The sequence below is a fragment of the Stegostoma tigrinum genome, chromosome 23, assembly GCF_030684315.1.
Source record: "Stegostoma tigrinum isolate sSteTig4 chromosome 23, sSteTig4.hap1, whole genome shotgun sequence".
NCBI lineage: Eukaryota > Metazoa > Chordata > Chondrichthyes > Orectolobiformes > Stegostomatidae > Stegostoma > Stegostoma tigrinum.
The window spans coordinates 40,108,758-40,131,836 of record NC_081376.1 but is presented as its reverse complement, the minus strand read 5'-3'; the positions used below and the strand labels follow the sequence as shown (position 1 = coordinate 40,131,836).

The 23,079-nt window shown below is 38.0% G+C and overlaps 2 protein-coding genes across 9 annotated transcripts in view; one reads left to right on the top strand and one right to left on the bottom strand.

The window, feature by feature from the left end:
- Positions 1-23,079, top strand: part of b9d1 (B9 protein domain 1) — a 70,653-nt gene that overhangs the window by 9,682 nt on the left and 37,892 nt on the right. For 2 of the 3 annotated variants that reach the window (XM_048551986.1, XM_048551987.2), the window contains exons 3-7: positions 147-258; positions 647-743; positions 6,452-6,514; positions 9,023-9,090; positions 10,205-10,367. In XM_048551986.1, coding sequence (XP_048407943.1) covers positions 147-258; positions 647-743; positions 6,452-6,514; positions 9,023-9,090; positions 10,205-10,326 — 462 coding nt within the window. In that variant the 3' untranslated portion in view covers positions 10,327-10,367. Of the gene's footprint in view, positions 1-146; positions 259-646; positions 744-6,451; positions 6,515-9,022; positions 9,091-10,204; positions 10,368-23,079 lie in introns of those variants that run through there. The other variant, XM_048551988.2, reaches the window with a different exon arrangement.
- epn2 (epsin 2) overlaps positions 12,389-23,079 on the bottom strand; it is a 71,518-nt gene continuing 60,827 nt past the window's right edge. For all 6 annotated transcript variants that reach the window (XM_048551980.2, XM_048551981.2, XM_048551979.1 and 3 more), the window contains 2 exons: positions 21,065-21,283; positions 12,389-18,743 (listed from right to left, as the gene is read on the bottom strand). In XM_048551980.2, coding sequence (XP_048407937.1) covers positions 18,427-18,743; positions 21,065-21,283 — 536 coding nt within the window. In that variant the 3' untranslated portion in view covers positions 12,389-18,426. The remainder of the gene's footprint in view (positions 18,744-21,064; positions 21,284-23,079) is intronic.

Genomic DNA, 23,079 nt, shown 5'->3' with positions numbered 1-23,079 from the left:
TAGTTTTTCCATGTGAAGGCATCAGACAGTCAGTCATGGAATATCAGCAGCTGCATGAGAAATATGGAATGGAGGTCTGTCTTCAGTAAAATGTGTACTGCTCCTTATAGCAGTAACTGCTATTTTTGTTCTGGCTTGCTTTTTAGGGTTTGGAGGAAGGGATATCCCAGATTACCTCTAAAAATAAGGATTGCAATCAATGCTTCGTATGGAACTTTCCAATGGAAATCACATTCAAGAGCACCAATCCATTTGGCTGTAAGTATCTTTTGTTTTAAATCAGAAAATATTTTATTTCTAAACAAAATACAACAACCTTGAAAACATCACTTAGACATTTCATGAAATAAGAGTGCCTTCAAGGAAAGTTATTTCTAAATTTACCGGTTAAGACAGGATATGGTGCAACCTCAGGGTCAGGTAGGACTTGAACTAGACCTTTGACCATGATGTACAGACACTACCACTGTCCTGTAAGACCCTCCACTAATTACTGTTAAGCAACCTGTTTGGACACGTTATGACATATCTTTGTGACTGACATCCTGATGTGGGACTTTGATCTGGACATTTTGGCTATTAATTGCAGATACTAGTCATTTGAAACATGGTAGCTGAGCACCTAGCTTTTCTTTCTTCTCTTAAGGGCCGCAGATAGTTATAAGTGTGTATGGTGCTGATCTGTTCGGAAATGATGTGGTCCGTGGCTATGGAAGCGTTCATGTTCCCACAACTCCTGGAAGGTGAGTCAGATCTTTCTTTAAAAACAAACTTACGGTTGGTACTCAAACAATTTTGGAAGCATAGATCCAGTGAAGGAAATTAAGAAGTTAGAGCTGCATATAATGTATAGTAATAATGGGCAACTTCAGTTTGCAGGTTCTGAACCCAGAATGAAAATTTTCTTGATAGATCATATGTTTTTTCTGATTTAAACAAGATGGACAACAGCAGGAAAGAAGCTGTTCTTTAATCTGTTGGTACATGTTTAAAGCTTTTGTATCTTCTTGATGATGTTGGCTGCCTTTTCACAACAATGAGAAGTGTAGATGGGCAATGATGAAATTCTGAAAGAGAAGCCTTAAACCTGAATAAAAGGAACCTAGGAAGGCAAGATTGCAAGTTGGCTACAGTGGACTGGGAAAATAAATTAGAAGATTTGATGGTAGACGAGCAATGGTTAATATTTAAACAAGTTTTACAGAATCTGCAACAAATATACATTCTTCCAAGACAGAAAATCTTAGAGGAAAAGGTGAATTAGCTGTGGCTAACGAAATAAATATCAGATTGCATTAGATCAAAGGAGGTAAATTATAAGATTGCCAGAAGAAGTGGTAAGCCTAAGAATTGGGAGCAATTTAGAATTCAGAGGATGAACAAGAATCTGATAAAGAAAATGAGAGAACACAAATGCAAACTAGCAAGAAACCTAAAAGGTTGGACTGTAAAACATCTCTATGTATGTGAAAGCAAAAAGGTATTAGCAGGGATAAATGTGAATCGATTATAAGCAGACAGAAGAATTTATAATGGAGAATTAGGGAAATGGCAGAAGAACAATTTCTTCTGAAGAGTGCCGACCCAACACGTCAACTTTCCCGCTCCTCAAATGCTGCCTGGCTTGCTGTGTTATCTCTGACTTCAGCATCGGCAGTTCTTCCTAACTCATAATTACAGTACTTCAGACGAAAATATAGCAACCTCTGAGAAGTACTATTGAATTAAGACATGAAAATGAAGAGCTAAAAGAAATTGGTATTAATTATGAACAGCTGTCAAAATTATGGACTAAAGATTCATAAATCCCTCTGGTCCAAATGAGGGATTGCTTAGAGTGTTGAAGGAGGTCACCACAGAGAAAGTAGATGCATTGGTGGTTATCTTTCAAAATTCTATAGATTCTGGAAAGGCTTCCGCAGACACAATTCTACAATTTAAGAGGGAGAGTAAATGTTAAATAACAGACTTTTCAGTTTAAAGTCATTGTAGGGAAACTTCTGAATGTATTAGAAAAGGAAGGGATAACTAAGATGCTTAAGTGATCTGATTGGACAGAATCAACATGGAATAATGAAAGGCAAATAATGTTTGTCAGACCTTTTAGTGAGATAGGGTGAGTGTGACAGCGCTTGACAAGTCTGCATTTGACAGTGTGTGACATCAAGGAGAATTGTGGGAAAGTTTTCCATTGGTTAGAGTCATTCCACACGCAAAAGAAAATTGTTGTGGTTGTTGGGAATGAGTAACCTCATCTTGGAGACATTTGTGCAAAGGAACTCCCCAAGCCCAGTCATGTCAGCTGTTTCACCAATGAACTACCCTCAGTAGTAAGGTCAGAAATTGGGATGCTAGCTGATGATTGTACAGCGTTCACCATTCATGATTCCTCTAACAATGAAGTAGTCCATGTCCAAATGCAAGACGACCTGGACAATATCCAGGCTTAGGCTGAAAAGAGGCAAGTAACATATGAGCCAGGCAGTGACTATCTCAGTCAGAGACAATCTAATTACTGACCCTTAAATATTTATGTAGCATTACCATTGCTGAATTCCCCGTTATCAACCATTGAACAGAAATTGAACTGGACTGGCCATACAAATACTATGGCTCCAAGAGTAGGTCAAAGGCTTGGTGAACAATTGACTTCTTGATTCCCAAAAGCCTGACCGCCATCTACAAGGCACAAGTGATGTGGTGGAATTCTCTTCAGTTGCCTGGATGAGCAAACGTTTAAGAAGCTTGACACCATCCACAACAAAGCAGTTCACTTGATTAGCACATCGACAACTTTCAGTCACTCTACCAATAGTGTTCAATAGCAGCAGTGTGTACTGCCTACAAGATGCACTAAAGAAATTTGCCAAAGATTATTAGACAGCAGATTTCAAAGCAACAACCATGTCCATCTAGGACAAAGGCAGCAGACACATGGAAACACAACTACTTGCAAATTTCCCTTAAAGCTCCTCACCATCCTGACTTTGAAATATATTGATGTTCCTTCACTGTCGCTGGGTCAAAATCCTGGAATTCCCCCGATTGATGTTCTGGATCTACCTGCAGCAAGTGGACTGCAGCAGTTCAAGAAAGCAGCTCACCACCACCTCAAGGGCACTGAGGGGTGAGGAGTAAATGCTGGCCCAGTCAGTGACACCCATGAATGAATTAAAAATAATAATTTTTGATGCTGTTAGTTGCAATAAATATAAAAGATGTGGTGTTATTTGTATTTTCAGAAACCTTTTGATAAAGTCCCACATGTGATGTTAATAAATTAGGGTACATAAAGACGATACTGGTATATATCGAGAATTGGCTAACTAACAGAAAACAGTAGGAATAAATGGCTTGTTCTCAGGATGGTAAGCTGATACTAGTGAGCTGTCACAGTGATCAGTACTATAGCCACAGCAGTTCACAATTTATGTGTTATTTGGATGTTGGGATCCAGTGTAGTGTTTCCAAGTTTGCTGATGACAAAACTAGGTAAAAATACTAAAATTGTGAGGATGTAAGGAGGCATCAAGGGAATTTGAACTGTATAAGCAGATAGAATATATTCTGAATAAATTAATCTTACCCTTTGTATTGAGACTATGTTTTGCTGTTTTTAAACTCACCAACTGGTGTTGTATCCAATCTGCATTCAATATATCATCATGCCCTGTTATGCAACTTGGTGGGAAAGTCACAGTATTTAGGGGAGCACAGTGGCTCATTGGTTAGCACTGCTGCTTTACAGCGCCAGGGGTCCGGGTTCAATTCCAGCTTCAGGCGACTGTGTTGGAGTTTGCACATTCTCTGCGTGGGTTTCCTCCCATGTCCAAAGATGTGCAGGTTGAGTGGAATGGCCATGGGAAATGCAGGGTTACTGGGATGGGTCTGTAGGGGTATCCTCTTCAGAGGGCTGGTGTGACTTGATGGGCTGAATGGACTGCTTCCACAATGTAGGGATTCTATTCCTGTCCTCTCATCATTTTAAGGAAGTGTTGATGTCCAAAGGAACCTAGTTGTCCTTGTTACGAGTCATGAAACACATACAGGTACAGGAAGCAATAAGAAAGGCAAATTGTATGTTGGCATCCATTGCAAGAGGTTTTGAGTGCATGGGTAAAGATGTTTTGCTGCAATTGTATCAACCCTTGGTGAGACTATACCTGGAGGTAGTTCTACTGTAATAAGTGTTTCGTTGACACGATTGAACTGTAATGCAATTGATGAATAGTGGACACTGTTTGGAGAATGCAGACTTTCTGCTGTACAGGTGTAGCGATCTTCACTAGTGCAATGTCACACAAGAATACAACTATTGCATTATAGATGCAGTACCTATATCGTGTACATTTTTAGTGGTCTTAAAAGGATATAGTTGGAATAAAGGGGAGTGCAGTGGAGTTTACCAGACTAATCCCCTGGGTGGCAGAACTGTTTTAAGAGTAGAATTTAAGGAGAGTATGCCTCATTCAGAGTTTTGAAGAATGAGTGGTGATCTCATTGAAACATACAAAATTCCAACAGGACATGATATGTTGAATGTGGACAGGATATAGTCCCTGCGAACTTAGTCTCATTATAAAGGGCAATATATTAGAATCAAGATGAGGAATATCATCACTTGAGGTTGGGAATTCTGTGTCCCAGAGGGCGGTGGAGGGTCTTCATTGAGTATGTTTAAGACAAAAAAAAGTTGCTTTCTGGATTCTAATAACATATAGGGATGTCTGAGGTAGGTGATCTGTCATAAATAAACAAATTAAATGGCAGAGCAGGCTCGACATGTTGAAAGGTCAGTTCCTGCTCCCGTGTCAGAATCTGAAATAGTATGTGCAAGTTAGTTACTGGTGCCAGTTATTGGGATTTATGATGTTACTTTACGTCCCTTTTATTGATGATAATGAGGTGGATGAATTATGTTAAGTTGTCCTGTTTTGTTACTAAATAAAAAAGGATGATCCTGGGCACTACCTGTCCTGGAAGCTTGGCAAGTAGGGCGGTTAGCTTCAGTATGAAGCTTCAACATCAGAGGCTGTCAAGACCCAAAGCCTTTGTCACGTCCAATGCATTAGTTTTGTTTTTGTTGATTTTCTGTTTGTGAAATAAATTGAAAAATCACTTGTAAAAATTAGTGTATTCCTTGCAACAATCAATGTGATTGATTGTAGGTGCTACAATGTGAACATAAGCAATAGTATCGTTGGATCTGACATTTGGAGATACTGGACTGACAGGTCTACATTCGTTAGTTTAGAAAAATATGGAGAGGTCTCAGAAACCCGTAAAATTCTACCAGAACTAGACAGTAAACATAGGAAGGATGTTCCCAATGACCAAGCAGTTTAAAAGCAGCGGTCACAGTCTAAAGGTATGGGTAGGCCATTTACCAGTGAGATGAGAAATCTCTTCACTCAGAATGTGGTGAGTCTGTGGAATTATCTGCCACAAAAGTATTTCAGACCAAAAACATTGAATCTTTTCAAGGAAGTGACTGATCCCTTTTAGCCCTAAAGACTAGATCTAAAGATTTGAGTAGATTTGTAGCTCAGGTTATGGATGCTGTGGTTGGACGAGTGAGTATTGGTCATGTCTTTTTGTTGCTAGTTGGTGTTCATGGTTCCCACGACCATTAACATCAGAGTGGCTCACAAACCAACATCAACCGCTAACTTAAACTATTAACTTAAAGACCCCTGACCCACTGGATAGAAACAGTGTGATACACAAGAAACCATGCAAGGACTGCAACCAACATTACATTGGACAGACAGGAAGGAAACCGGTCACAAGAATGCGTGAACAGCAACTAGCAACAAAAAAAAGACATGACCAATACACTCAACTCCATTCACACGGATAAGGAGATTGGGACATCAGGGTCCTAGGACAACCCAATCAGAGACAAGCACAGGAACTTCTAGAGGCCTGATTCTCCACCAAGAAGGCAGTCAATAAACAGGTAGAATTAGACCCTATGTACACACCACTGTGAGAAAAACAGGACATGAGGTACTCCATTCCAGTGGACCTGAGGGGTTAAATTCCAGGCAGGAAAACACAACAGCACTTCTTCAGAGGCTGCACTGATGTTACCCAGCAAGATAATGAAACGTCTGCAAACTAACAAACTAGCTTGGCAAGCAAATCAGTCACACCATATCTAAGAATCTGGGGTGAAAGCAGAATCGGGATGACGAGCCATGATCACATTGAATGGTGGCACAAGCTCTAAGTGTCAAGTGGCCTACTCCTGTTCATATTTTCCAAATTTCTATTACTCAGTAAAAGGAGGCTTAATGCCTAGTTATGGTCTAATCTTGTACAAAAGGTATACTTAACATTAAATGTTTTCAATATTCATAGAATAATACAACTTTACAGCACAAAAATGTTTAAAATGAAATATTAATTGCATTGGCAATTTATTTATGGAATTTATTTTTATTTATAGGCATAAAAGAACTATTCCAATGTTTGTCCCAGAGTCTTCATCTAAGCTGCAAAAATTTACAAGGTAATTACATCTCTGGATGTCGTAATTTAGTCAGGTCAGTTCCAAATAGAATATTAAAGTGTTGTGTTAAGGTTTTTATGCTTGTACTGTCATATCTATTTAACAATTTACCAGCATTTTTATTTTTGATTACAAATGATCAAAAACTTCAGTATTGATTTGTTACCTCTCACCTTTTGAGCTGCTTCATCCTCCTGTCCCTCCGTGAACTATTTCCAAATGTACAGTAACAATCACCTCAGACTGCAGTGGTTCAAGAAGGTAGTCCACAAAAGCACCTTTTGCGGGCAGTTGGGAATGGACTAGTGGAAACAGGTTGCCGAGTTGGATAACCAGTGATCATACCAAATGGCAAAACAGGGGTATGGGCCTAGTAGATAAAAACTGGTGCCTTTGTCGCAGCTCTCCATCTCTTGAGAATCATGCAAATCTGACTGCATGTCAGTGTTTGGATTCAGCAACATCTTCCAGTGGTGTTGCAAGTCAGGTCCTGGCAGAATCCTCAATGCACATTCAGAGCATGGGAGTTCCCCTGCCATGAATACTCCTGCTCCACAATAATGGGTTACTGATGGATGACCAACTGAAACCAGGTGACGTGTAAATGCCTACAGCTGAGTCCTAAATAGGCATTCAGGCTCCTAAGCAGATGATGGTACTGCAATTTTGAAAATTCTGGGCCTCTGCCTTTTTTCTCAATCTGTTGCATGTCAGAACAGCCCTAAGGAGGTATCCCTCTAATCACTGTCTCAGAGATAATGGGAACTGCAGATGCTGGAGAATCTGAGATAAGATGTGGAGCTGCATGAACACAGCAGGCCAAGCAGCATCTTAGGAGCAGGAATGCTCCTAAGATGCTGCTTGGCCTGCTGTGTTCATCCAGCTCCACACTTTGTTATCCCTCTCATCATATTTGGTCTTGATTTAGTCAGTTTGTTAAAATTCCACCAATGTATTATACTGTTTGCTCACATAAGTGAGAGATTGGAAAGCAATTCAAAAGACTTGTCACAGGAAACATAAATTGGTGTACAAGCTGATAAAGTTGAAGTGTGAGAGGGAAATTAATGCAAATAGAGCTAAACATGTGCATATTAATCAGTAAAACAGGGATAAATTAGTGTCTGGATTGCTGATGACAAACCTGTTCACCTCAATCTAAAATTTAGGGAAATGAACTACCTCTGTTATTGAGTTGTAAGTGCATTAACACTATAGAATAATGATCTGCAAAATGGCAGCGACAATAATCCCAAATGCTGAGGTTTGATCAAATCATGATTGCAACAAACATTTGAATTTTTCAAATGATGGGAAATTTCACTTTATAGAAATTAAAAACGTGATCAATTTATAGTTGCAAAATTTTGTAACATTCTTGTTCTGTACTCTAACAAGAGCACATTACCAAGAACTTTGGATTAGTGAATTAAAATATGACTATATATCCTTACAATGTGTCTATCTTTGATGAAGACTAATTATTTCCATGCATTCTTTTCTGTTCTTTTGTGGTTTATCCCCCATCCTTACAATTCTTGGTCTTCATGGTTATCAATCGCATTGGGGACATTTGAGATTCACAACATGTGGAGTCTCAGTCAAGATGTATGCTGAATTTTCACTTGTCTCGAAGTGTTTAAGAGCATATGACATTTTTACTTTCTGCCTTTATTTGCATATTGCGTAGCAGCCATGATTTGCAAGAACATGATTACATTTACCAATGCATGCTGCTTAGGTTTCTGGAGACAGTTTGAGTGGATCTATTATTCTAAGGATAATAGAAGCTTGGCTGAGAATCCTAACTGAATTATAGAAAACTGCTTCCTGTATTTTGAGTCACAGTTTTTTTCCCAACAGAAATGCAATAAGGGGTTTGAAGTGACGTTTTTATTTCTTAGAAAATTTGGTTTTAAAAGTCTCAATTGATTTAATTACAGCAATACAAAACATCCTCTAATATTTTCCAAACTCTTCATTTTTGTTTAAATAGTGAACACTGCTGAGCTATTTTATAACGTGCAGCACAAGTGGTTAATTTGGTAAGTCACACATTGGGTTCAATTCTCAATTCAAGCCCAAGTGTGACCTGTCTTTGTGGCAGCAGAAATGGCTACCTGAATGAGGCGATTCCCACTGGGGCAGCAGATTTGGAACTCTTGTGCTGTAGCAGTAGAGTCCCTACCTCTAAGCCAGGTGGTCTGCATTCAAAGTCCCACCTACTCCAGAAGTTGTGTAACAAATCAATAGGTTGATTTAAAAAAATTACACATCACGGGCTGTTTCTGTAAGAGGCAATGTATGGCAGTCGGTCATAGATTTCTACCTGTATGGAAGCTCAGGGAACTAGCCAAATTAGAGTTTGTAGCAAGATGGAGATGGTCTACAATGTAGCAAATGTGAATTGACAGAAGGAATATCTTCTCCAATTTTTAAAAACACGACTTTCCTTGGACCGTTATCAGACATTATGACACTACACAATGTTTTGTTCTTTTTGTTTAGCTGGCTCATGGGAAGGCGCCCAGAATTTACAGATCCTAAAGTGGTTGCACAAGGAGAAGGAAGAGAAGGTTTGAGTCAATGAATATTTTCAGTTTACATGTTAACAGTGAAATGCTCTGCTGCACAGGGCTGGTAACTTCATCTCAAATTATGTAATTTGACAAGCAGTGACTTCTGAATGTTATACACACTAGGGAAAATGATGCCTTTATAAAAATGATATAGCACATTGACGATCACAGTTAATGGTTTTATAGCATAGTTTGATTTTTGTTCAGATTCTTTCCTTCACACTGCTTTGACTCTCAAAACTGGAGTGAAGTTCACCGCTTATGTTTGCCCCAGTTCAGAATGGGGTTATCAGGCTACAGTTAAAGGTACATACAATCCCCAGGACCTGATCAGATTATCCCAAACTTTGTAGGAAACTAGAGAAAGATTGCTGGACCCTTTGCTGAGATACTTGTGTCATGGCTGAGGTGCCGGGGTGATTGATGTGGTGAGGAATTGCAGACCTTTGAGCATAAGGGACATGCATTTAGAAAGGCAAGGACTGATCAGGGACATCGTTAGAGTTTGATTTAGACGAATGTGAGATGTTGCATTTGGTAAAGCAAACTAGGGCAGAACTTGTACACTTAACGGTAGGACCCTGGCGAGTGTTGCTGAAGAAAGAGGCCTAGGGGCACCGGTAGACAGGGTGCTGACAAGGGCAATCGCCACAATTGCCTTCAGTGGTTGTCAGGGCATTGAGGATAGGAGTTATGTTGTGGTAATACAGGACTATGGTGAGGCCACTTTTAAAAAACTGTGTACAATTCTGGGAACCTGCTGTTGTTAAGTTCTATTTGGTTCAGAAAGATTTGTGAGAAATTAGAGCCACAGCAATGAACCAGATGGGCTCTTATGACAAGTTTCACAGTTATCATTAGACTCTTAAATAAAAATCTAATTAACTATTCAAACCCAGGACATTACCCGAGTCTCTGGATTAGCAGTTTAGCAGTAATACCAATAAGATATTGCTTCTGTCACCTCATCTCCATTCATGCCCTTTTCCCCCCCCCCCCTCATTGTAGGAGGACGGCATTCCTCTGTATAGAAGGATGTAATTAGGTCACATTTTCACCTTTTGCAGCAATCAGTAATGGAATATTTGTTGTTTTTCTTTTGCATGTTTAGTTACAAGGGTATTGTCACAGGGCTATGTAACGATCTCGTTCAACATCGTCACTAAGGACTTGAAGAAACTTGGATATGATTCAATCCCTACTAATCAGGCATCTGACAATACAGGATTCTAAATGCAATGGGAAAAAAAATAAACTGAAAATTGTTGCTACTATTCTGAAATGTGTTTTTTATTAAACTAATTAAGGTCATATTTAGGAAATGCATGTCACTGCCTATAGTCCACCATTTATAAAATATCAGTGTTACTAGGTGCCACTCAAATTCTTTGATCAGGAAAGCATGTAGTTAAATAGCATGGTCCCAGGACAATGTCAGATCCCATATGAATCTAGTTGTAATTCTGAAACTGCAGTCTTCTGAAATATAATTAGCAATTGAACATCAAAATAGATGAGTATACTCAACTTTCTTTTCCTGAAGATCAGAGTACTATGAATATTTCCAAGCCTGGTCCTTGTCCTTTGCAGAAGTAGATATGACCTAGAATTATTCAATTGTTCTGATCAAGAGCAGCCATTTTGTATTTCATTCTTTGCTGGATTTTGAGACAAGGAAAAGAAATGTCCACCTGCCCTCTCCATTCTGCATGTTGATGATTTGTTTGGTTATCCACTAAAGTAGTCATCTTAAGTATAAAGCTGACTTTGTTATGAGCAAGATATATTAGAAAAATCTTCTTCAGGTCCTAAAGGTTTCAGCACAATGCCTCACTCTTTTCTCAATTTCTCTGACTTTCGCGGTGGCTCACTAGTAGCATTCTTGCTTGACTTCATTCTAAGATACATCCTGTTCTATGTCAGACGTTTTAACTTGGTAAAAAGGACTCCAATGGCTCGACTGAAGCACAAACGTCCAATTTCATTAACCAAATTGTTTCTTGACTTTGTTTTTGTATTAAAAACATGCATTTAATGCAGCATTAAATAGATTATCCAATAATTCTAGTTGTTGCATGGTACATTTTACATAGTAAGTTAAGGTTTTTTTTAAGAAGGTAGGAGTTGTCAATAAATTGAGGTCTTTTTGGGAACAAATACAGACAGCCACAGAATTTGAATTCTTTCTAAGCAGATTTACATATGTCACCAATGAGACTGACAATAATCATTTTTAAAAATTCAGAATGTGGAGAAAACCTTTTGCCTTCTGTGAAAAAGTACTTGTGTTTAGTGAGATAGCAGATCTGCTAAGTATTACAAATCAAATTGTTCCAGTGTAGGATACACCAAGATCTTTGTAAAATGGCTCATGGCACAAAGACGTTGTGGGAACAAGAGGGATGCACTCAGTCAGTGTAGCATGTTCCATGATGTGATTAAAAAGGTGGTGAATAACTTTTGGAATCAAATTTTGCCACCATCAAACCAGAAAAAGGTGTTCTGTCTTTCACAGAACTCAGTATTGTGTACAATGCCAAGTTACACCCCAATGACTGATGATTCATATTGTGAAGGCGTGTGACATTATAAGACCACAAGATCTAGAAACTTTGGTTCTAAAGTGGACCAAAGACTATATGACTAACTTTTATTTGTACTGCTGTATTAGGTGTTAAGAAAGGAATGTCAGTTTGTTTCAAATTTTAATACTTAAGTGTGGCTCTTCATTGTCTGGAAATCTGTTAATACACATTTGAATGGGACTTTTTAAAAATCTCGGATGAATATTTCAATGCTCAGATACAAATGATTGAGGAGAGAAGAGAAAAGTCAATTGCCTCCTAATAGGGTGTCCTACGACATAGGTTCTCCTTATTAAAAGGGTGAGAGGGAAACCTTTCAGATGAAGTCTGCAGGTTTTCTTTCAAACCCACACCCCCTCCCCCCACAAAAAGAGAAGCAGTGTAATCATTGAAAGGATCTGTACCAGCGGTACTGCTAGTTAGCAGTCTCAAAAAGTGGTTTAGAAGTTAGTAGCAGAAAAGGTCAAGAAACAGAAGGCTTTAACAGGTGTCAGACAGGAGGCATCCTACAAGGCTACTGAATGCAGGAGTTTCAGGAACACACAGGCTCCTGAAGGTGGAGTGCATTTAAAGATCACTTGAACAGCCTTTAATTAAAGAAACTGCATAAAGTAAACACACAGATTATAAAAAGTGTACTCTAACAATTTTTTCTAAGTGGTTCATGAAATTACAATGGCAGGTCACTTGAATATTATGAAAATACAGGCTAAAATATTAAAACCTTTTTTATTGGCCAGGATTACATAAAGTAGTGTCGAAATTTTGTCAGCAACTCATCACATCCTGAGGATGTCCCACATGAAATCATAATAAATTATTTACTTTTGGAGTGCAATCACCATTGTACTGTACCTCCCACCCCCCCAGCATAACATTTGTTAACACCACTGTCTGAGACTTGCGATTAATGTTCAGTTGTCAATACTGCAGTTTTATATCTATATAATGTGGTATTACATTGTTAATAAGGCAAACAAATGTGGAATTTGTATAAAATTAGTAACCTTCAGCAATATAAATATTCGTTTACGGATTTAAACAAAATAAATGAAGTATGCAAACCGTTGTAACAGATACCAACAATTTAATTTCATCATTTAAGCAACAGGCCCCTGGATCTTTTCTGCTGTTCAAATGGCATAAACAATAAGATTTTGTGTGAATTGCTACAAAACCAATACATAGAAAATAAAATACAGAACATATGTTACAATAGTACAAATGATAAATTATATTATACAGTAATGACAGTTGAGCACAATACCATAAAAAGCAGCCTGCTTCCAGCATCATGAACGAGTTTGGTAGATATACAGAACATAATACATGAAAAAGTAGGTTACTCACCACTATGTGCAGTAGTCGTCATTCTTTAAAAAGTAGTTATCCATTGCCTTAAAGTAAGCCAAATAACTGGAAAATTAAAAATGTTCTAGTCCCTCCACTAAAAGCCTCAATGATTTGTTTTCCTTGGTATTATATATAGAGTATATTATCTCTAATTCCCACCTAAAAACGTGTAAATTAACATGTCTAAAGACCAAAACATAGCAACCAATCAATCAATCTCGTGTCTCTCAGAATTCCGTGCTGCTTTGGATATATTGCATCCACTACAGTCTGCTCCAGATAATGGTACTTTAAGAATGCATCAACTCGGTTAATTAGAATAAACACAACAAATCAGTCCAACCTGCATGACAGCAATTGCATATGAAAGTATTAACAAAAAAAACATGAATTTGCTTGCTTGGAGTGTACAGCAATAAGACCTAAAATTCACCAGCCGGATCAAATGGATTTCTAACTCTCAGCGAATAAAGTGGAACTCTGAAACCAAAGGCGTGAATATGAATCCTAACACAGAGTAGAGGACTGTACATGTGGATTTCTATATTTTCAATAACGTGCAAAAAATAACATTTGCCATGTTGGCCAATGTATTAATTCCAAACAGATCAGATATAACATACTTGCATTTGAAGCATTTTGAGCTGTTTAGGGTTTCAATATATTGCAATATACCAAAGACACTAGTTTGCCACCAGGTCTGCAACCCTAATATACTGCTTTGAGCTATGTTTCCATACAGCAATATAAAGTAAGTCACCATTCAGCCACAAGAACTTTTTGCTACTATTAGGGTGAGGAGCTCAGAGGCAGAATGCTTACGTATTTGCTGGATGATGCAGGGTATGTAACTTGAGACACCCCAGGGAGACGATGAAGATGCACATTCGATTGCTCATCAAAGCTAAAAAGTTATGTTTCCGTAGGTTCCAGAAAGTATTTTTATTCAAGTTTTTCCCTAATTTGCTGCATTTTAAGTAATGCAAATCACTAGTCTAATTGTTCTGAACACAAAACTTCCATGTCATCTACTTGCAGCAAAACATACTTCTACTTCATGTCAATTAAAGAACACTTTTCAAGTTGGCTTGAATGTTTTAAATAAAAATGCAGACAACTGATTTAAAGCAATTATAAAATCAGCACATACTGTATCCTAGCCCAAACCTACGCAAACATAAGTAAAATTGGAACTGTTATAAATGATTTCTGTGTGAAGGAGTGCAAACAGTGAAAATGTACTGATGACTGAGGTAGTTTTTCTGTGACCATGTTGCTCAATGTGAGCGTAAATCATTTTCTTTTTGCCTTCAGATGGGGCAATTAACTTGTTTTCTGGAACCTGGGTTTTATAAACATCTTCATGCAAAGTATTTTGTAGAAATCTTTTCAGATTCACTGAAGAAATTTACCACATTGTTTATACTTACCTAGGTTTTCTCCAGTCTGATTGCATATAAAAGGTGTAAATATGTAAAATTAGTGAAATGTAGATACATAACTAAATAAATACACGATAATGACCTTGGATGTAAAGAAACTGGCAGTTGATCATTTGGCTTCTCAAAAACAGTAAAGCCATGGATGATCTGATTGGTGTCTTCAACTCCACTTCTCTGCCTACCCCAACTCCCTTATTAGTCAAGGGTATCGAATCACAGAAATATTATGTTTTGCACTTTGACCAACAAAGATTTTATTCCTAAACAAGTTCATACCAACCATTAAAACTGCCATGTCAGCATGAATATGTAAAATATTGCATCTTGGAGGAGCGCATTTAGCCTTGGAGGATTCCCAGGATTTCCTAAAATTGGGCAAGGACAATCACTCAAGAGATCTAATTTCATGCTTAGCACAAATGCATGAAAATGGGTTTGGCCTCATCAATTTTAAATAAGTACAGAAAACGGAACAGAAGTAGGATCTGAAAATGGCTTAAGTATAAGATTAGAACATGTGGAAAAATAATGTCAAGTGTATGGATGTAGGGTGTTAGCCCTCATTCTCAGCAAGGACAATTCACACAGGTTTCAATTGTGAGAGCTTTCTTTGATTTTCCAGTTCTATGGCTTACTTAGTTCATAATGTGGTAAGGATATTGAATAGTCAAGGATGCGCATTGAGGAAGTATTAACTATGTAAGTGATCAAATACCTACTGTACAGCTCCCTGTAGTAAAATTAATACATCACCACAGTACACATGAAATTATACAAGTTGCAGGTGCCGGACTACATTTACACTGATGCAGTTATGTAATAGAATGACTAAGTTTTTACAGTACATGAAAACAGTTGTTGATACAAATCTTACCAGAAGCTTTGTATAAATTTTAGTGACTACATGCAAGACTATACAAATTGTGGATGCATTCTTAGCATGCATACTCTTTCACTCGCCAGAACTCCAAGAACACAAATTCAAGATACCTTGACTTGTACAATATAAACACATATGGTAGATCAAACAGGGTCACATTCCAAATAAATTTGTTTAGCATGAATTGTGTACGTGGCATTTCTGTGTTTGGTATGCTGATCACCACTTTGTATCAAAAATGCACACGTGTAAAAGTAACTCAAAAAATCAACACTTATTAAAAAACTGGAGAATTCTAAAGTTATATAATTTTCTATACTTGTATTGACAGTAAGGACATTAAAAAATAAGGTGCACACCAGTGTAGCCTGTATATGCTAAAACTAAATGAATTAGCTTGACACGAACAATTATTCCACATCCATATTTTAAATTAAAGCAAACAATGTTATTGCTAAAATCTGAAACAAAAACAGCAAATGTTGGAGAAACTCAGCAGGTCTGGCAGTACTAGAAACAGAAAAACTAGAGAGAGAAACAGTGTTGGTGTTGAGTCCAACATGGCTAATTCTGAAGTCATACTCGGCTTAAAACATTAACTGCTTTTTTCTCAACAGATGCTGTCAGACCTGAGTTTCTCTAGCAATTTTGCTTTTTATTCCACACTTTAAATTATTTACTGTGAGTATTTTCTTCTTCACAGCCTGTTGCCTCTATCTAAGCAAAATGAAATCAGTCGGATCTCTGCATTTCACTTCAATTTGGATGACAGGTGACACAGAAAAAAAAATTAAGCTTCTGAATGCATATCTGAGGACAAAAAAAAAAGCAGATTATTCATAATAGTTATCCAAAGTGAGTATGAAGTCTTTTACATGCATGCAAAAAGTGTAAAATGGGAAGTGGAAACTGACACCCACATTGAACACGGTGTGAAGCTGGAGGAACACAGCAAGCCAGGTAGCATCAGAGGAGCAGGAAAGTTGACATTTCCGGCTGGGACCCTTCTTCAGAAAAAGGGTCCGGACACAAAATGTCAACTTTCCTGCTCTGCTCCTCCAGCTCCACGCTTATCTCTAACTCCAGCATCAGCAGTTCTTACTATCTCGACCCACAGTGAACAAGTGTTGATCATTACCAATATAAATGCCAGACTGCTTATTATCCACTAACCCCATAAGCCACTCTGAAACAGTTCTATTACTTAATAAATGGAACAGAAATGAAGGCTATTGTTTTTTTCCTATTAAAGTCGATTAATTTACATGAGTAAACCAAATCCAAGCTTTTCACTTTCCCTTTAAAATAATTAAATCTGCTGTTGGTCTAATCCACAAAATTGATTTCTTAACCCCCCACCAAAAAATCTGAAAAGCACTCCGATGTCATAACCCACTCCTGTCCTTGTAACAGAAAATTCCTCATTCATTACAGTGATCATGGACTGATCACTGTAGTCAGCCCTTTTTAGTATTAAAATACCAACCTAGGACTACTTATCTTCTCTGCATAGCAATTATCCTTTAGTACCTGTCTAGTCATCCATATATGGGGGCAAAGAAGGTTTTCAAATTCATTACGTAACTTTATAAATTGCTATGTCCTTAGTGTTGAACCAACATGACACACTTAACACAACAAACAAATATGCTCTCATGACTGGATTCCCTTTTTCTAAAATATAGAGCTTAATCTTAACTCAACAATGAAGCAAAGATACAATTTGGACCGCACATTTCATGGCACCTGTCAACACAATGTTTTAAAGCAGATAAAAAACACACTTGCAAAATCTTACCAAAATCCCTACACAGAAAGATTAAAAATAGCAGAAAACTTGTAAACTCCAACATGGTTGCAAATTACAGACCCTAAAACGTGGCTATTTAACCTTTACATGAAGACTCATCTATTTAAAAAAAGCTGTGCAAAAATGTACAGGATTAACTGCATATACCAAATGTCGAGTCTGAATTAGCTTAATGGTTGCTTTACTTAGTAAAGTAATCTAAAAGAAATAAAACAAGATAAGCACCTAGATTTCAAAATTACACTGATGTACTTTTTTTAAATTCTATTTTACTAATCTCTACTCCGTTTCATTAACAATGGTGAACACTACAACCTTTCATGTAGACAAGTGTTTTTAAATATTCTACAGAATAGCCATTGTCATCATTAGCAAATCTTAGATTTCAATAACAGAAACAGACTGATGCATGCAGCTTTCATCCATTTAAAAAAAAATCTCCACCAAATTACTGAAACCTGTGTATATGGTTGTTCATCATCATTGTAATGATTGTTTAATAATCACAATTTTACAAGGAATTTCAATTCTCAGTACTAAATGAACAATAACTGATACTTTCTGCTTAAATAGAATCAACTGCCAAGAATGTTACTTCAAATAACAATTAAAAAGGTGCATGCAAGAGTCCAAATTCTAAAGCAATTTTGTAAACAGCCTATTCAGAAGATAGCACAATTAAAAACTCCTTACTGCTATGAGCAGGTTTGTAAAATTATTTTCAATCTCAGCTAGGAAATCAGGGTCGCATAAGGTTGTCGATATTCTGATTTTGGTTAATTCCATATTTGCTCTTATGATTAGGAAGCATTAGGAAGCAAATTTCTAAGTACTGAAAACAGTCATTGTGGCCTTTATAATATTCTTTGAAACAGGTCAATAGGGTGATTTGTGAAATATGCAGAACAGTGATTATACCACACAAAACACTATGTTACCTTTGGACAAACTATAATATGCACTTAAGGATTAGAGGATTCATTAGATGTGAATATTAAATTCACAACACTACTGTTCAACTACATGTTCAGTCACCATATCATACCTCCATTGGCAGCAAATAGCTTCTTTAGAAAATAGTGAAAAGTAACCACTGTAGATATACACTTCATGAAAACCAGCACAGCAAAACCCAAACTTACTGTGAAGGTTTCCTCACCACAGCCATTTTTGCAGTCTAATATGCAATTAACATTTAACTTAGCTAGCCACACTCCTATCTAAGGTTTTTCTCTGTAACAAAGATATTTCATCTGTTTTATTTTATAATAGGAAAGGATTAGTTGTAGAGGTCTGGGATGTAGGTGGCGGGATGCCTGTTGATAAAAGTGGCTGGGGCATTGTTCCAGTAATGTTCATTCCTGCACCCGTTCGACCAACGGGTACGGGAGCCATTCCTATCGCCACTGGTGCTGACATAGAGGTGTGTGGCATCGGCTCCATACTGACTGTGGGTAAGGTGCCAAACGAAGACTGTCCTGAGGCCATCAAAGGACTTGCTCGCATTTGGTTCAGCGTAGGAGGCTGTGGCTGGTTAATTTGAAAGGGATTAATCTGAGTGACCTGGACTGGAGCTAAACCTATAGAAAAAGAAAATGAACATCAGTAAAGTAAATTTAGAATTTAAATACTCCAAACAAAGCTTATAATATAATTTACAATATTTGCAAGAATTTACTTCTCATTTTCTATCTTCATACTGACAAAATGGCTATTATTTGGTTTCACATTATTGTAATACAGATTTATTAAATACCCGGTCTTTTCTTGAAGAATTTAACCCTTGCTGATTTTTAATTATGCTGAAGAACAGAAATACAAGAAACGCATCTGCATTCTTGTCAGTCAAATCAGAAGTTCATTGACCACGGTAATGCACTTCTGCGTGTGTACTGTATACTACAAGTTTAAGATTTTTAATTCTCATCCACATACTTTATTGTGTTTCCAGGCATGGAAAATGACCCAAAGCAGGAAAATGCAAACATAATAGTGGATGGTGTTATAAAACAAAAGTAGGTCGTTTATATGTTAAAAGTTAAAAGATTTTAGGCTGGAATCCAGTAATATCCTGAGTCTGGTTCAGCTTGAGAAAAGGGTCAATTGTGGAATAGGGGTAAATTGATGGAAATAACACAGGGTTTGTTATGGAAGCCAACAGTGCATTTCAGAATACAGCAGCAAGCAATGCAGATTTTCTTTATTGCAGTTAGTCTCAAATTTAAAATAAAACCTGACTCGCGTCAAATACCAGGTTGAGCATATTTGGATCTGTTGCATACCATGACAGAGTGCAAGCACAAATGGGTAAGCAGCCTCAAGCTATCCAACATATATCAGCAAACAGACATCATACAATTTAAAAAGCACAAGAATCCCACGTGAAGGCAAACAATCCTACTTCCATATTAATCTAGCTTTGTGCTGACACTTTATTTTGAACTCCCAAAGAAGCAGAATTAGAGGAATTCATCAACATCCTCTATAATTAGTGCTCTAATTAACTGAAGCCAGAACATGCAGAAGCAATACTTAAATTGATACAACAGGCATAAATTAATTTTTTTTCAAACCAACTGATACAATTATATGCACAAAAAGCCATCACCCTGAACATCTTTTGCAAGCTGGTGAGGTGACAAAATGCATTTTCAGTGTGCATGCGTAAAGTTGGAATACTTCAACAGTGCACTGATAGACCTATTTACTGCATCCTGGATCTTAATCTCAAATTTAAATTCACTAACTGAGAGTGTTCATTACTGTAAGGCCCACTACACTTTCTAAGTACAGTAGTTCTTAAAGCTTACAACTAGACATTGCAAATGTATTTGTCAGGAATTCATTAACTCCCGATCTGAAGTTTTCTTGGATCCTTGTTAGTTAGCTTCATTCTTTGGCATGTTTAATGCTATTTTCTTTGTGATGGGCCAAGGAGACCACAACTCTAGCAGCCTCATCACACCCTCTGACAGCCTCGTCCAAACCTCCACCTGCATCCTATCTAGCTGATATCCTCACCCAGGTTTAGCCAGCAGAATCTGTGGATCTGACAAAAATCCACTCCAAGCAGAAAGCCCTTCATACTGACCAAAACAGGTCTCACCACCTGACGTTATAGTTTCTCTATGCGGCCCCAGCCCCTTTTTGAGCAAAAGCCTCAAAATTATTTTCATTGCATTCTCCTCAACGTCTACAAATGTTCAATGGGTAGAGAATTCACGCTTTCTTGATTTGGAAGAAACTAGAGCTGTTATGACAAAATATAATAAAATCTCTCTCAGATGTGATGGAAAATGACCAATATTACTCTTTTTTTTATTAGATTCCCTACAGTGTGGAAACAGGCCCTTCGGCCCAACAAGTCCACACCGCCCCTTGCAGCATCCCACCCAGACCCATTCCCCTATAACCCACACACTCCTGAACACTACGGGCAACTTAGCATGGCCAATCCACCTAGCCTGCACATCTTTGGACTGTGGGAGGAAACCTGAGGAAATCCATGCAGACACGGGGAGAACGTACAAACTCTGCACAGACAGTTGCCCGAGGCTGGAATCGAACCCGGGTCCCTGACACTGAGGCTGTAGTGTTAACCATGGAGCCACTGTGTCGTCCCATGTAATAACCGGGTAACAGCATTGTGTAACAATCCTATTAGAAGCCATCTTACTGAAATACTGTTGAATGCTGGTATGAAAGCGACAAAGTGCAAAAGCTAATTCTCAGATGTTCTTAAATTTCTCAAATAATAAACAAAAAATACAAGTTTTAGATTAAAATAATCTCAAAGCTATAATCGGCAATATCTTGAATATTTTAAATTGAGGAGCATCACCGCTACTTTCCAGAATTAGTAGCCTAGTTCAATTTATAAGAACATTTTTGAAATGCATACCTGAAGCCAGGAAAGGATTTGATATACTGGAAGGTTGCGCAGGCTTGGATACCAGGGAATCCAGGTTCACTAAAGCTGCATTAGGGCCCAGAAAGGACTCTGGTGTCTTTCGAGCAGTTGTTTGCTTTGATGGCGCTGTACTAGGAAGTGTAGAATCAAATAAATCTGGACTAATTGAACCACTGGGTTTAGAATTTCCTCCCAACATGTCAGCCTCACCTGAAATGAAAATTGGCCAACCTCAAAATTATAAACAAAAACATCAAGTCAATTTCATAATGCAGGATACAGAACTATCAAATCCTATGGCAATTTTTAAGTTGTCCTGTTGATAATCACTGGTCCACATAGTATCCTGAATTAACAGTCAACTGCAGCCCAACACAACATTTTTACAACAATTCTAATGGTTCCCTGAAGGTTAACAGGGTATTTATTAATAGTACACGCACTAAAAAAGTCAATGCATTTAACCACAAAAATCACAATCCTACCCAATACCTCACCAGTTTCCATAATTAACTTATGCTTAGTGATAACGACCATTGATCTTGTAAACACAAACAAGATTTATGGTTGGAAGTCTGTACTGTATAACAGACAGTCATGCAAGTAGACAGCACAGAAATAGACCCGTTGTTCCAACTCGTCCATGCTGACCAGATATCCAGATAAATCTAGTACCGTGTGACTGCATTCGGCCCATATCCCTCTAAACCCTTCCAATTCATATACCCATCCAGATGCCTTTTAAAATGTTGTAATTGTTCCAGCCTCCAACACCTCCTCTGGCAGCTCATTCCATACATGCACCTCGGAGATAAAGTTGCCTCTTAGGTCCCTTTTATATCTTTCCCCTCTCGCCATAGACCTATGCCATCTAGTTTTGGTCTCCCCCATCCCAGGGAAAAGACCTTGCCTATTTAGCCTATCCATATCCCTCAGGATCATTGGCCCATCTGATCAAGATCCTACTGTAATCTTAGGTAACCTTCTTCACTCTCCACTACATGTCCAATTTTAGTGTCACCTGCAAAATTACTAACCATACCTCCTATGTTCACATGCGAACCATTTATATAAATGACAAAATGCAGAGGACCCACCACTAAACCTGTGGCACACTGCTGGTCACAGATCTCCAGTCTGAAAAGCAACCCTTCCACCACCACCCTCTGTGCTTTACCTTTGAGCCAGTTCTGTATCCAAACAGTTAGTTCCCCCTTATCCTGTAAGCACTGATAAAAAATACTCGTTTAGTATCTCCACCATCTCCTGCAATTCCACAAATTGGTGGCCTTGCTGATCTTTAGGGGGCCCTATTCTCTCCCTAGTTACCTTTTGTTCTAAATATATTTGTAGAATCTCTTTGGATTCTTCTTAACCCTATCTGCCAAAGCTACTTCATATCCCCTTTTTGCCCTCCCGACTTCCCTCTTAGATTACTCCAACTACCTTTACACTCCAGGGATTCAGTCAGTCCCTGCTGAATATACCTGACATATACTTTCCTTCCTTATTCTTGACCAAAACCTCAATTTCTCTAGTCATCCAGTAACATCCTGTACCTACCAGCCTTGCCCTTCACCCAAACAGGAACATTCTGTCTGTGGGCTCTCGTTGTCTTATTTGTGAAGGCTTCTTATTTTCAAGCCGTCCCTTTACCTGCAACATTCGCACCACCGCTCCACCCACGAAAATCAACTTTTGAAAGTTCTTGCTTAATACCAGCAAAATTGGCCTTCCTTAAAAGTTTAACTTTTGCACCTCTAGTAGGTACAGCCACATACTGAAATCAGAAAATTTAAATTCCTCTCCATCCAAACCCTTAACACAATGACTGTCCCAGTCTGTGTTTGCAAAATTAAAATTCCCTACCATAACCACCCTTTTATTCTTACACATAAATGAGACCTTACAGATTGTTTCTCAATTTCCTGCTGACTATCAGGATGGGGCTACAGTAAAATCCCAATCAGGTGATCATCCCTTTCTTATTTCTCAGTTCCACTCAA